The sequence below is a fragment of the Taudactylus pleione genome, unplaced genomic scaffold, assembly GCF_031769625.1.
Source record: "Taudactylus pleione unplaced genomic scaffold, aTauple2 ptg000343l, whole genome shotgun sequence".
Lineage (NCBI taxonomy): Eukaryota > Metazoa > Chordata > Amphibia > Anura > Myobatrachidae > Taudactylus > Taudactylus pleione.
Window position 1 is genome coordinate 777928 of NW_028284744.1, and position 14453 is coordinate 792380.

A 14453-nucleotide genomic window follows, 5' to 3' on the forward strand; every position below is an offset into this window, starting at 1 on the left:
CAGCATTCACACCAGGTCTGACCTTCCGCAGACACTACAAGTCTCCGACCACTCCCCCGTCACCACCCCCAAACGCTCACTGTCACTCTGCAATGGATTCCTCTCTGCATGCGCAATGGCTAAGAATCGTTCCATATGTAGTTGCATTTGCGAATGAATCAGGCCCTTAGTGTCTTCATTTACAAACCCTTCATGTTCCACATTAAGCAGCCGATTCTGAGAAGGACGTAAATCACAATGCGGACGATCTGAGCAGATTACAGTTCAATGCGCATACGCCAAAGGAAAAAATTGTGTCTGCACATGAGTCAAATTAGGCTTTAGCACATGGACGGAGATGGCTAGCGCATACAAAGATGATCCATCTGACTGCGGCAACACTATTTGTGAAATGGATGTTTCTGGGAGGTAACAGGGCGACGCCAAACGTATCGTACGGAATTGATCCGACTGACTTCAGACCTCATTCACAGTGAGCTGACGTCTGTTTTCCAACAGACCATTGTACCCAGCATGGGGCAGGTGTAAATCCTGATACTCCAGATTACGGCTGCGGACGTAAGAACATGAGGTGGAATACGTTCCCATATGTATACGCAGCCGGATTCTAGCATTAGCATAATGTACTAAGCAGGAATCTAGGCCAGATGGACCATTGTACCCAGCATGGGGCAGGTGTAAGTCCTGATACTCCTGATAACGGCTGTGGATGTAAGAACATGAGGTGGGATACGTTCCCATATGTATACGCAGCCGGATTCTAGCATTAGCATAATGTACTAAGCAGGAATCTAGGCCAGACGGACCATTGTACCCGGCATGGGGCAGGTGTAAGTCCTGATACTCCTGATAACGGCTGTGGATGTAAGAACATGAGGTGGGATACGTTCCCATATGTATACGCAGCCGGATTCTCACATTAGCATAACGTACTAAGCAGGAATCTAGGCCAGATGGACCAGGTGTAAGTCCTGATACTCCTGATAACGGCTGTGGATGTAAGAACATGAGGTGGGATACGTTCCCATATGTATACGCAGCCGGATTCTCACATTAGCATAACGTACTAAGCAGGAATCTAGGCCAGATGGACCATTGTAAACAGCATGGGGCAGGGGTAAGTCCTGATACTCCTGATAATGGCTGAGGACGTAAGAACATGAGGTGGGATACGTTCCCATATGTATACGCAGCCGTATTCTCACATTAGCATAATGTACTAAGCAGGAATCGAGGCCAGATGGACCATTGTACCCAGCATGGGGCAGGTGTAAGTCCTGATACTCCTGATAACGGCTGAGGACGTAAGAACATGAGGTGGGATACGTTCCCATATGTATACGCAGCCGGATTCTCACATTAGCATAATGTACTAAGCAGGAATCGAGGCCAGACGGACCATTGTACCCAGCATGGGGCAGGTGTAAATCCTGATACTCCTGATAACGGCTGCGGACGTAAGAACATGAGGTGGGATACGTTCCCATATGTATACGCAGCCGGATTCTAGCATTAGCATAATGTACAAAGCAGGAATCGAGGCCAGATGGACCATTGTACCCAGCATGGGGCAGGTGTAACTCCTGATACTCCTGATAACGGCTGTGGATGTAAGAACATGAGGTGGGATACGTTCCCATATGTATACGCAGCCGGATTCTCACATTAGCATAATGTACTAAGCAGGAATCGAGGCCAGATGGACCATTGTACCCAGCATGGGGCAGGTGTAAGTCCTGATAACAGCTGCAGACGTAAGAACATGTGGTGGGATACGTTCCCATATGTATACGCAGCCGGATTCTGACATTAGCATAATGTACTAAGCAGGAATCGAGGCCAGACGGATCATTGTACCCAGAATGGGGCAGGTGTAAGTCCTGATACTCCTGATAACGGCTGTGGACGTAAGAACATGAGGTGGGATACGTTCCCATATGTATACGCAGCCAGATTCTCACATTAGCATAATGTACTAAGCAGGAATCGAGGCCAGATGGACCATTGTACCCAGTATGGGGCAGGTGTAAGTCCTGATACTCCTGATAACGGCTGAGGACGTAAGAACATGAGGTGGGATACGTTCCCATATGTATACGCAGCCGGATTCTCACATTAGCATAATGTACTAAGCAGGAATCGAGGCCAGATGGACCACTGAACCCAGCATGGGGCAGGTGTAAGTCCTGATACTCCTGATGACGGCTGAGAACGTAAGAACATGAGGTGGGATACGTTCCCATATGTATACGCAGCCGTATTCTCACATTAGCATAATGTACTAAGCAGGAATCGAGGCCAGACGGACCATTGTACCCAGCATGGGGCAGGTGTAAGTCCTGATACTCCTGATAATGGCTGAGGACGTAAGAACATGAGGTGGGATACGTTCCCATATGTATACGCAGCCGGATTCTCACATTAGCATAATGTACTAAGCAGGAATCGAGGCCAGATGGACCATTGTACCCAGCATGGGGCAGGTGTAAGTCCTGATACTCCTGATAAGGGCTGCAGACGTAAGAACATGAGGTGGGATACGTTCCCATATGTATACGCAGCCGGATTCTAGCATTAGCATAATGTACTAAGCAGGAATCTAGGTCAGATGGACCATTGTACCCAGCATGGGGCAGGTGTAAGTCCTGATACTCCTGATGACGGCTGTGGATGTAAGAACATGAGGTGGGATACGTTCCCATATGTATACGCAGCCGGATTCTCACATTAGCATAATGTACTAAGCAGGAATCGAGGCCAGACGGACCATTGTACCCAGTATGGGGCAGGTGTAAGTCCTGATACTCCTGATGAAGGCTGCGGACGTAAGAACATGAGGTGGGATACGTTCCCATATGTATACGCAGCCGGATTCTCACATTAGCATAATGTACTAAGCAGGAATCGAGGCCAGACGGACCATTGTACCCAGCATGGGGCAGGTGTAAGTCCTGATACTCCTGATAACGGCTGTGGACGTAAGAACATGAGGTGGGATACGTTCCCATATGTATACGCAGCCGGATTCTCACATTAGCATAATGTACTAAGCAGGAATCGAGGCCAGACGGACCATTGTACCCAGCATGGGGCAGGTGTAAGTCCTGATACTCCTGATGACGGCTGTGGATGTAAGAACATGAGGTGGGATACGTTCCCATATGTATACGCAGCAGGATTCTCACATTAGCATAATGTACTAAGCAGGAATCGAGGCCAGACGGACCATTGTACCCAGCATGGGGCAGGTGTAAGTCCTGATACTCCTGATAACGGCTGTGGACGTAAGAACATTAGGTGGGATACGTTCCCATATGTATACGCAGCCGGATTCTCACATTAGCATAATGTACTAAGCAGGAATCGAGGCCAGACGGACCATTGTACCCAGCATGGGGCAGGTGTAAGTCCTGATACTCCTGATAACGGCTGAGGACGCAAGAACATGAGGTGGGATACGTTCCCATATGTATACGCAGCCATAATCTCACATTAGCATAATGTACTAAGCAGGAATCAAGGCCAGATGGATCATTGTACCCAGCATGGGGCAGGTGTAAGTCCTGATAACGGCTGCAGACGTAAGAACACGAGGTGGGATACGTTCCCATATGTAAACGCAGCCGGATTCTCACATTAGCATAATGTACTAAGCAGGAATCTAGGCCAGACGGATCATTGTACCCAGCATGGGGCAGGTGTAAGTCCTGATACTCCTGATAACAGCTGAGGACGTAAGAACATGTGGTGGGATACGTTCCCATATGTATACGCAGCCGGATTCTCACATTAGCATAATGTACTAAGCAGGAATCGAGGCCAGACGGACCATTGTACTCAGCATGGGGCAGGTGTAAGTCCTGATACTCCTGATTACGGCTGAGGACGTAAGAACATTAGGTGGGTTACGTTCCCATATGTATACGCAGCCAGATTATAGCATTAGCATAATGTACTAAGCAGGAATCGAGGCCAGATGGACCATTGTACCCAGCATGGGGCAGGTGTAAGTCCTGATACTCCTGATAACGGCTGTGGACGTCAGAACATGAGGTGGGATACGTTCCCATATGTATACGCAGCCGGATTCTCACATTAGCATAATGTACTAAGCAGGAATCGAGGCCAGATGGACCATTGTACCCAGTATGGGGCAGGTTTAAGTCCTGATACTCCTGATAATGGCTGAGAACGTAAGAACATGAGGTGGTTACGTTCCCATATGTATACGCAGCCGGATTCTCACATTAGCATAATGTACTAAGCAGGAATCGAGGCCAGATGGACCATTGTACCCAGCATGGGGCAGGTGTAAGTCCTGATACTTCTGATAACGGCTGTGGATGTAAGAACATGAGGTGGGATACGTTCCCATATGTATACGCAGCCGGATTCTAGCATTAGCATAATGTACTAAGCAGGAATCGAGGCCAGACGGACCATTGTACCCAGTATGGGGCAGGTGTAAGTCCTGATACTCCTGATGATGGCTGTGGACGTAAGAACATGAGGTGGGATACGTTCCCATATGTATACGCCGCCAGATTCTCACATTAGCATAATGTACTAAGCAGGAATCGAGGCCAGATGGACCATTGTACCCAGCATGGGGCAGGTGTAAGTCCTGATACTCCTGATAACGGCTGAGGACGTAAGAACATGAGGTGGGATACGTTCCCATATGTATACGCAGCCAGATTCTAGCATTAGCATAATGTACTAAGCAGGAATCGAGGCCAGATGGACCATTGTACCCAGCATGGTGCAGGTGTAAGTCCTGATACTCCTGATGATGGCTGAGGACGTAAGAACACGAGGTGGGATACGTTCCCATATGTATACGCAGCCGGATTCTCACATTAGAATAATGTACTAAGCAGGAATCAAGGCCAGACGGACCATTGCACCCAGCATGGGGCAGGTGTAAGTCCTGATACTCCTGATAAAGGCTGTGGACGGAAGAACATGAGGTGGGATACGTTTCCATATGTATACGCAGCCGGATTCTAGCATTAGCATAATGTACTAAGCAGGAATCGAGGCCAGATGGACCATTGTACCCAGCATGGGGCAGGTGTAAGTCCAGATACTCCTGATAACGGCTGAGGACGTAAGGACATGTGGTGGGATACGATCCCATATGTATACGCAGCCGGATTCTCACATTAGCATAATGTACTAAGCAGGAATCGAGGCCAGATGGACCATTGTACCCAGTATGGGGCAAGTGTAAGTCCTGATACTCCTGATAATGGCTGAGGACGTAAGAACATGGGGTGGGATACGTTCCCATATGTATACGCAGCCGGATTCTCACATTAGCATAATGTACTAAGCAGGAATCGAGGCCAGATGGACCATTGTACCCAGCATGGGGCAGGTGTAAGTCCTGATACTCCTGATGACGGCTGAGGACATAAGAACATGAGGTGGGATACGTTCCCATATGTATACGCAGCCGGATTCTCACATTAGCATAATGTACTAAGCAGGAATCGAGGCCAGATGGACCATTGTACCCAGCATGGGGCAGGTGTAAGTCCTGATACTCCTGATGACGGCTGAGGACGTAAGAACATGAGGTGGGATACGTTCCCATATGTATACGCAGCCGTATTCTCACATTAGGATAATGTACTAAGCAGGAATCGAGGCCAGACGGACCATTGTACCCAGCATGGGGCAGGTGTAAGTCCTGATACTCCTGATAATGGCTGTGGATGTAAGAACATGAGGTGGGATACGTTCCCATATGTATACGCAGCCGGCTTCTCACATTAGCATAATGTACTAAGCAGGAATCGAGGCCAGATGGACCATTGTACCCAGTATGGGGCAAGTGTAAGTCCTGATACTCCTGATAACGGCTGTGGATGTAAGAACATGAGGTGGGATACGTTCCCATATGTATACGCAGCCGGCTTCTCACATTAGCATAATGTACTAAGCAGGAATCGAGGCCAGCCGGACCATTGTACCCAGCATGGGGCAGGTGTAAGTACTGATACTCCTGATAACGGCTGAGGACGTAAGAACATGAGGTGGGATACGTTCCCATATGTATACGCAGCCGGATTCTCACATTAGCATAACGTACTAAGCAGGAATCGAGGCCAGACGGACCATTGTACCCAGCATGGGTGAGGTGTAAGTCCTGATACTCCTGATAACGGCTGTGGACGTAAGAACATGAGGTGGGATACGTTCCCATATGTATACGCAGCCGGATTCTAGCATTAGCATAATGTACTAAGCAGGAATCGAGGCCAGACGGACCATTGTACCCAGTATGGGGCAGGTGTAAGTCCTGATACTCCTGATGATGGCTGCGGACGTAAGAACATGTGGTGGGATACGTTCCCATATGTATACGCAGCCGGATTCTCACATTAGCATAATGTACTAAGCAGGAATCGAGGCCAGACGGACCATTGTACCCAGCATGGGGCAGGTGTAAGTCCTGATACTCCAGATTACGGCTGTGGACGTAAGAACATGAGGTGGGATACGTTCCCATATGTATACGCAGCCGGATTGTCACATTAGCATAACGTACTAAGCAGGAATCGAGGCCAGACGGACCATTGTACCCAGCATGGGTGAGGTGTAAGTCCTGATACTCCTGATAACGGCTGTGGACGTAAGAACATGAGGTGGGATACGTTCCCATATGTATACGCAGCCGGATTCTAGCATTAGCATAATGTACTAAGCAGGAATCGAGGCCAGACGGACCATTGTACCCAGCATGGGGCAGGTGTAAGTCCAGATACTCCTGATAACGGCTGAGGACGTAAGAACATGTGGTGGGATACGTTCCCATATGTATACGCAGCCGGATTCTCACATTAGCATAATGTACTAAGCAGGAATCGAGGCCAGACGGACCATTGTACCCAGCATGGGGCAGGTGTAAGTCCTGATACTCCAGATTACGGCTGTGGACGTAAGAACATGAGGTGGGATACGTTCCCATATGTATACGCAGCCGGATTCTCACATTAGCATAATGTACTAAGCAGGAATCGAGGCCAGATGGACCATTGTACCCAGTATGGGGCAGGTGTAAGTCCTGATACTCCTGATAATGGCTGAGAACGTAAGAACATGAGGTGGTTACGTTCCCATATGTATACGCAGCCGGGTTCTCACATTAGCATAATGTACTAAGCAGGAATCGAGGCCAGATGGACCATTGTACCCAGCATGGGGCAGGTGTAAGTCCTGATACTTCTGATAACGGCTGTGGATGTAAGAACATGAGGTGGGATACGTTCCCATATGTATACGCAGCCGGATACTAGCATTAGCATAATGTACTAAGCAGGAATCGAGGCCAGACGGACCATTGTACCCAGTATGGGGCAGGTGTAAGTCCTGATACTCCTGATGATGGCTGAGGACGTAAGAACACGAGGTGGGATACGTTCCCATATGTATACGCAGCCGGATTCTCACATTAGAATAATGTACTAAGCAGGAATCGAGGCCAGACGGACCATTGCACCCAGCATGGGGCAGGTGTAAGTCCTGATACTCCTGATAACGGCTGAGGACGCAAGAACATGAGGTGGGATACGTTCCCATATGTATACGCAGCCATAATCTCACATTAGCATAATGTAGTAAGCAGGAATCGAGGCCAGATGGACAGTTGTACCCAGCATGGGGCAGGTGTAAGTCCTGATACTCCTGATAAAGGCTGTGGACGGAAGAACATGAGGTGGGATACGTTTCCATATGTATACGCAGCCGGATTCTAGCATTAGCATAATGTACTAAGCAGGAATCGAGGCCAGATGGACCATTGTACCCAGCATGGGGCAGGTGTAAGTCCAGATACTCCTGATAACGGCTGAGGACGTAAGGACATGTGGTGGGATACGATCCCATATGTATACGCAGCCGGATTCTCACATTAGCATAATGTACTAAGCAGGAATCGAGGCCAGATGGACCATTGTACCCAGTATGGGGCAAGTGTAAGTCCTGATACTCCTGATAATGGCTGAGGACGTAAGAACATGGGGTGGGATACGTTCCCATATGTATACGCAGCCGGATTCTCACATTAGCATAATGTACTAAGCAGGAATCGAGGCCAGATGGACCATTGTACCCAGCATGGGGCAGGTGTAAGTCCTGATACTCCTGATGACGGCTGAGGACGTAAGAACATGAGGTGGGATACGTTCCCATATGTATACGCAGCCGTATTCTCACATTAGGATAATGTACTAAGCAGGAATCGAGGCCAGACGGACCATTGTACCCAGCATGGGGCAGGTGTAAGTCCTGATACTCCTGATAATGGCTGTGGATGTAAGAACATGAGGTGGGATACGTTCCCATATGTATACGCAGCCGGCTTCTCACATTAGCATAATGTACTAAGCAGGAATCGAGGCCAGATGGACCATTGTACCCAGTATGGGGCAAGTGTAAGTCCTGATACTCCTGATAACGGCTGTGGATGTAAGAACATGAGGTGGGATACGTTCCCATATGTATACGCAGCCGGCTTCTCACATTAGCATAATGTACTAAGCAGGAATCGAGGCCAGCCGGACCATTGTACCCAGCATGGGGCAGGTGTAAGTACTGATACTCCTGATAACGGCTGAGGACGTAAGAACATGAGGTGGGATACGTTCCCATATGTATACGCAGCCGGATTCTCACATTAGCATAACGTACTAAGCAGGAATCGAGGCCAGACGGACCATTGTACCCAGCATGGGTGAGGTGTAAGTCCTGATACTCCTGATAACGGCTGTGGACGTAAGAACATGAGGTGGGATACGTTCCCATATGTATACGCAGCCGGATTTTAGCATTAACATAATGTACTAAGGAGGAATCGAGGCCAGACGGACCATTGTACCCAGTATGGGGCAGGTGTAAGTCCTGATACTCCTGATAACGGCTGTGGACGTAAGAACATGAGGTGGGATACGTTCCCATAAGTATACGCAGCCGGATTCTCACATTAGCATAATGTACTAAGCAGGAATCGAGGCCAGACGGACGATTGTACCCAGCATGGGGCAGGTGTAAGTCCTTATACTCGTGATAACGGCTGTGGTTGTAAGAACATGAGGTGGGATACGTTCCCATATGTATACGCAGCCGGATTCTAGCATTAGCATAATGTACTAAGCAGGAATCTAGGCCAGATGGACCATTGTACCCAGCATGGGGCAGGTGTAAGTCCTGATACTCCTGATAACGGCTGTGGATGTAAGAACATGAGGTGGGATACGTTCCCATATGTATACGCAGCCGGATTCTGACATTAGCATAATGTACTAAGCAGGAATCGAGACCAGATGGACCATTGTACCCAGCATGGGGCAGGTGTAAGTCCTGATACTCCTGATAACGGCTGAGGACGTAAGAACATGAGGTGGGATACGTTCCCATATGTATACGCAGCCGGATTCTAGCATTAGCATAATGTACTAAGCAGGAATTGAGGCCAGACGGACCATTGTACCCAGTATGGGGCAGGTGTAAGTCCTGATACTCCTGATGATGGCTGCGGACTTAAGAACATGAGGTGGGATACGTTCCCATATGTATACGCAGCCGGTTCTCACATTAGCATAATGTACTAAGCAGGAATCGAGGCCAGATGGATCATTGTACCCAGCATGGGGCAGGTGTAAGTCCTGATAACGGCTGCAGACGTAAGAACACGAGGTGGGATACGTTCCCATATGTAAACGCAGCCGGATTCTCACATTAGCATAATGTACTAAGCAGGAATCTAGGCCAGACGGATCATTGTACCCAGCATGGGGCAGGTGTAAGTCCTGATACTCCTGATAACAGCTGAGGACGTAAGAACATGTGGTGGGATACGTTCCCATATGTATACGCAGCCGGATTCTCACATTAGCATAATGTACTAAGCAGGAATCGAGGCCAGACGGACCATTGTACTCAGCATGGGGCAGGTGTAAGTCCTGATACTCCTGATTACGGCTGAGGACGTAAGAACATTAGGTGGGTTACGTTCCCATATGTATACGCAGCCAGATTATAGCATTAGCATAATGTACTAAGCAGGAATCGAGGCCAGATGGACCATTGTACCCAGCATGGGGCAGGTGTAAGTCCTGATACTCCTGATAACGGCTGTGGACGTCAGAACATGAGGTGGGATACGTTACCATATGCATACGCAGCCGTATTCTAGCATTAGCATAATGTACTAAGCAGGAATCGAGGCCAGACGCACCATTGTACCCAGCATGGGGCAGGTGTAAGTCCTGATACTCCTGATGACGGCTGAGAACGTAAGAACATGAGGTGGGATAAGTTCCCATATGTATACGCAGCCGGATTCTAGCATTAGCATAATGTAATAAGCAGGAATCTAAGCCAGATGGACCATTGTACCCAGCATGGGGCAGGTGTAAGTCCTGATACTCCTGATGACGGCTGAGGACGTAAGAACATGAGGTGGGATACGTTCCCATATGTATACGCAGCCGGATTCTAGGATTAGCATAATGTACTAAGCATGAATCGAGGCCAGATGGACCATTGTACCCGGCATGGGGCAGGTGTAAGTCCTGATACTCCTGATAACAGCTGAGGACGTAAGAACATGTGGTGGGATACGTTCCCATATGTATACGCAGCCGGATTCTCACATTAGCATAATGTACTAAGCAGGAATCGAGGCCAGATGGACCATTGTACCCAGCATGGGGCAGGTGTAAGTCCTGATACTCCTGATAATGGCTGAGGACGTAAGAACATGAGGTGGGATACGTTCCCATATGTATACGCAGCCGGATTCTCACATTAGCATAATGTACTAAGCAGGAATCGAGGCCAGACGGACCATTGTACCGAGCATAGGGCAGGTGAAAGTCCTGATACTCCTGATGACGGCTGAGAATGTAAGAACATGAGGTGGGATACGTTCCCATATGTATACGCAGCCGGATTCTCACATTAGCATAATGTACTAAGCAGGAATCGAGGCCAGATGGACCATTGTACCCAGCATGGGGCAGGTGTAAGTCCTGATACTCCTGATAATGGCTGAGGACGTAAGAACATGAGGTGGGATACGTTCCCATATGTATACGCAGCCGGATTCTCACATTAGCATAATGTACTAAGCAGGAATCGAGGCCAGACGGACCATTGTACCGAGCATGGGGCAGGTGTAAGTCCTGATACTCCTGATAACGGCTGAGAATGTAAGAACATGAGGTGGGATACGTTCCCATATGTATACGCAGCCAGATTCTAGCATTAGCATAATGTACTAAGCAGGAATCGAGGCCAGACGGACCATTGTACCCAGCATGGGGCAGGTGTAAGTCCTGATAATCCTGATAACGGCTGCGGACGTAACAGCATCAGGTGGGATACGTTCCTATATGTATACGTAGCCGGATTCTAGCATTAGCATAATGTACTAAGCAGGAATCGAGGCCAGATGGACCATTGTACCCAGCATGGGGCAGGTGTAAGTCCTGATACTCCTGATTACGGCTGTGGACGTAAGAACATGAGGTGGGATACGTTCCCATATGTATACGCAGCCGGATTCTCACATTAGCATAATGTACTAAGCAGGAATCGAGGCCATGTGACATAAAATAAATGGGTTCAGCCTGTTCACAGAACCTATGTGATCACTTAAGAAACTGGTCTTGGAATCTGGTGAACTTTTATCCAGTCACGCTAAAAGTTATCTTTTGTACTTTAATAATTTATTTACTTCATGTTTACTATTGATCCTTGACCAGAATTAGAGATTTCTTTACCCAATAACTTTTAGTGCCAGGATTGGGAGTGTTTTACACCCTTTATATGGGCTACCTTACCTGAATTTGCCTCAATATATATGGGCTCTGCTCCAGTCTGCTTTGCCATGGCTGCCAGGTCCCGGTAATACCACATATTCTTCTGTATATCATTTTCAGGGGCAAATTGTTTGCGGGTCTCTGAGAGTCTTACAATGCCAACCAGATCAATGTCACCTTCAACCTATAGGATACACAGATGAGAATAGATAAGAGTCACATTCTCCCTGACTGCCATCTGTTTCATACTTCACATTATACGGATTTGTTACTTGCCATCTCTGCCTGGGACATGCTATAGTCTATGTAGAGTGGCTATGATCTATGGCTATGTATATGCATATGGTCTATGTATGGTCTATGGCTATATAATATGGCTATGGTCTATGGCTATGCATATGGTCTATGTATGATCTTTGTTGTATAATAGCAGCAACCTGCCACCTACTGGCCACCTACTGGCATCTTCTTGCACCTGACTATAAACAAACCTTCCTCTAAAACAAAACCTGTTCTGGACAATCTACAGTTCCTGTACAAAGTTCTTTTCTCCATTTTTTGTAATGTTTATTTTGCACATAAATTAATGAATGAATAAGTATTAGAAAATATAGTTTACAGCAGATACAACAGATGGACTGTATTTAACTGGGGAGGTCATAAACCTAGAACAGGAAGAAGTCACTTGGCTGAGCTGGTAATAGAGGTTGGTCTTGGTTTGTTGATGTTCTAGCTCTACTATTATGTAGCTCAGATGAATAATAATATTTCTTGACATTGTACACCCTGTATTAAATGATGGGTCTCCATTTAAAACTCTCTGCTACTAGATGGTTAGATTGACCATAGTTTTTTGGCATCCGAGGAACTGCAGGCCAGCATCAGCGTACTCAGCTCCTTCAATTCTAATTATCCTCAATGTTCTGTGATAAGGCTAACAAAATAATGAGAGTAATGGTAAAACTTACCTTTGTTAACTCTCTTTCTTTCGAAGTCCATAGGGTCCACAGAGATACCTTGGGGGTGTAGGTGGTGATTTAAGGGCCAGACACCAAAGAGATAAGCTTTTTGGAATCCCAGATGGCTCTGGACCTTCCTCCCCCCCGCCACCCAGCCTCAGGTAATCAGTTAACAAGTCCAAGGCATGAGGAGAAGAGGAGAGAAGGAAGACTGGTACACAGAAGAATCACACTCTCACATCAAAGAGACGGGAAACCAGTGACCAGGAAACATAACCCATATTAGCCAGGTGCGTAAGGGTGGGTGCCCTGTGGACCCTATGGCCCGAAGAAAGAGTTAACAAAAGGTAAGTTTTACCATAACTCATTTTGTTCAGCAGGGGCCACAGGCATACCTTGAGGAAGTTCCAAAGCAGTTAATCATGGGTGGGGATGCTCCTGAACATCCCACTGGTTTAGGGGCCCAAGGTATAGTGGGGGTTGTGCCGTTATATGTATTATTGGTTCGCCTTTTGAAATGACTGGGTGCCAATTTAACTTGTAAGTTATCCACCTTTTTGAAGATCACGATGGGTTCATTACTTAATTCTTTCTTTAGAATTGGATCTAATTGTAGAAGATTGTGTAATGAGCAGAGTGGTCTGCGCTCCAGGTCCTAGTGGGGGAGTTTATTGGATGTGTGAGAGGGGAGGGGGCGGGGGGGGTTGCGGGTAGACTGGGGCAAAGAATGGGGTATGGTGGTGCTGCACGTGGAACAGGAGTACCGGGTCCTGTCGTATTTAAGCTGGAGGAAGGGGGGTACACGAGCGCTCCTATGTGTGTATGTGTGGGGGAAATGAGGAGTGATTGGGGGGGGGTTGGGGGAAGAACAGGGCGGGGAAGGGGGGGACTTGGGAGAGCGGAATATGGGGGGGTATGTTGTGTCAGGGGATGGCGTGTGTCCCTTGAGTGTGACTGTTCATGGACATTTAGAAACCCCCAGCATAGGCGCGCATCACGCAACACATGCAGCACACAGCGCCCGCTGTAGCCAAGGTCCCGGTAAGCTAGTGTCACCATGGAGACTAGCAATGCCACCGGGAATCCCCTCTCTGATAGGCTGGACTACACCATGTGACGCTCGACGCAGGGGGGTACCTGCGTCTATGCATCACACGGCACGCCACACCCCCGGACCACATGCCCCACCAGGCTTTCTAGAAGTCGGGCACTGACGCGCACCTGGGAAGTGACATCAGAGGGTAACCCGGCGCTCCCACGGCAACGCTCACTGCCCGGCCATCACCACGTGGAGTTAACCACGCGCCCAAACACACACACCCCCCGCCCACAGTGTAACCTCAACTGATCACTGATTAGCCCATCCAAGTGTCAATCACCCACACTGCCCCCTCCTACCTACCTGCATCCCATACCTGACCAACACCTCAGCTCCGATAGGCTAGCCAACTCACTGGGCACACCCACACACCCACCCTCCACCTATATATTACCCCTCAGTCCATCTATCAGTAACTCCTTGAAAAAGGCTTAAGGCCGAAACGCATTGGAGACACACCCCCGCACAGATTACTGCACCACCCCACCTTGGTACTCATCATCAACCTCACGGCAAGGTGGTACAGAACTATTAACGCGGTCCACCGCATCATCCCCACCCTTG

The 14453-nt window shown here is 48.3% G+C and overlaps 1 protein-coding gene across 2 annotated transcripts in view; it reads right to left on the minus strand.

Annotated features, from left to right (window-relative positions):
• SURF1 (SURF1 cytochrome c oxidase assembly factor) overlaps positions 1-14453 on the minus strand; it is a 143807-nt gene that overhangs the window by 41772 nt on the left and 87582 nt on the right. For both annotated transcript variants that reach the window (XM_088443995.1, XM_088443996.1), the window contains exon 7: positions 11853-12015. In XM_088443995.1, the coding sequence (XP_088300121.1) occupies positions 11853-12015 (163 nt within the window). The remainder of the gene's footprint in view (positions 1-11852; positions 12016-14453) is intronic.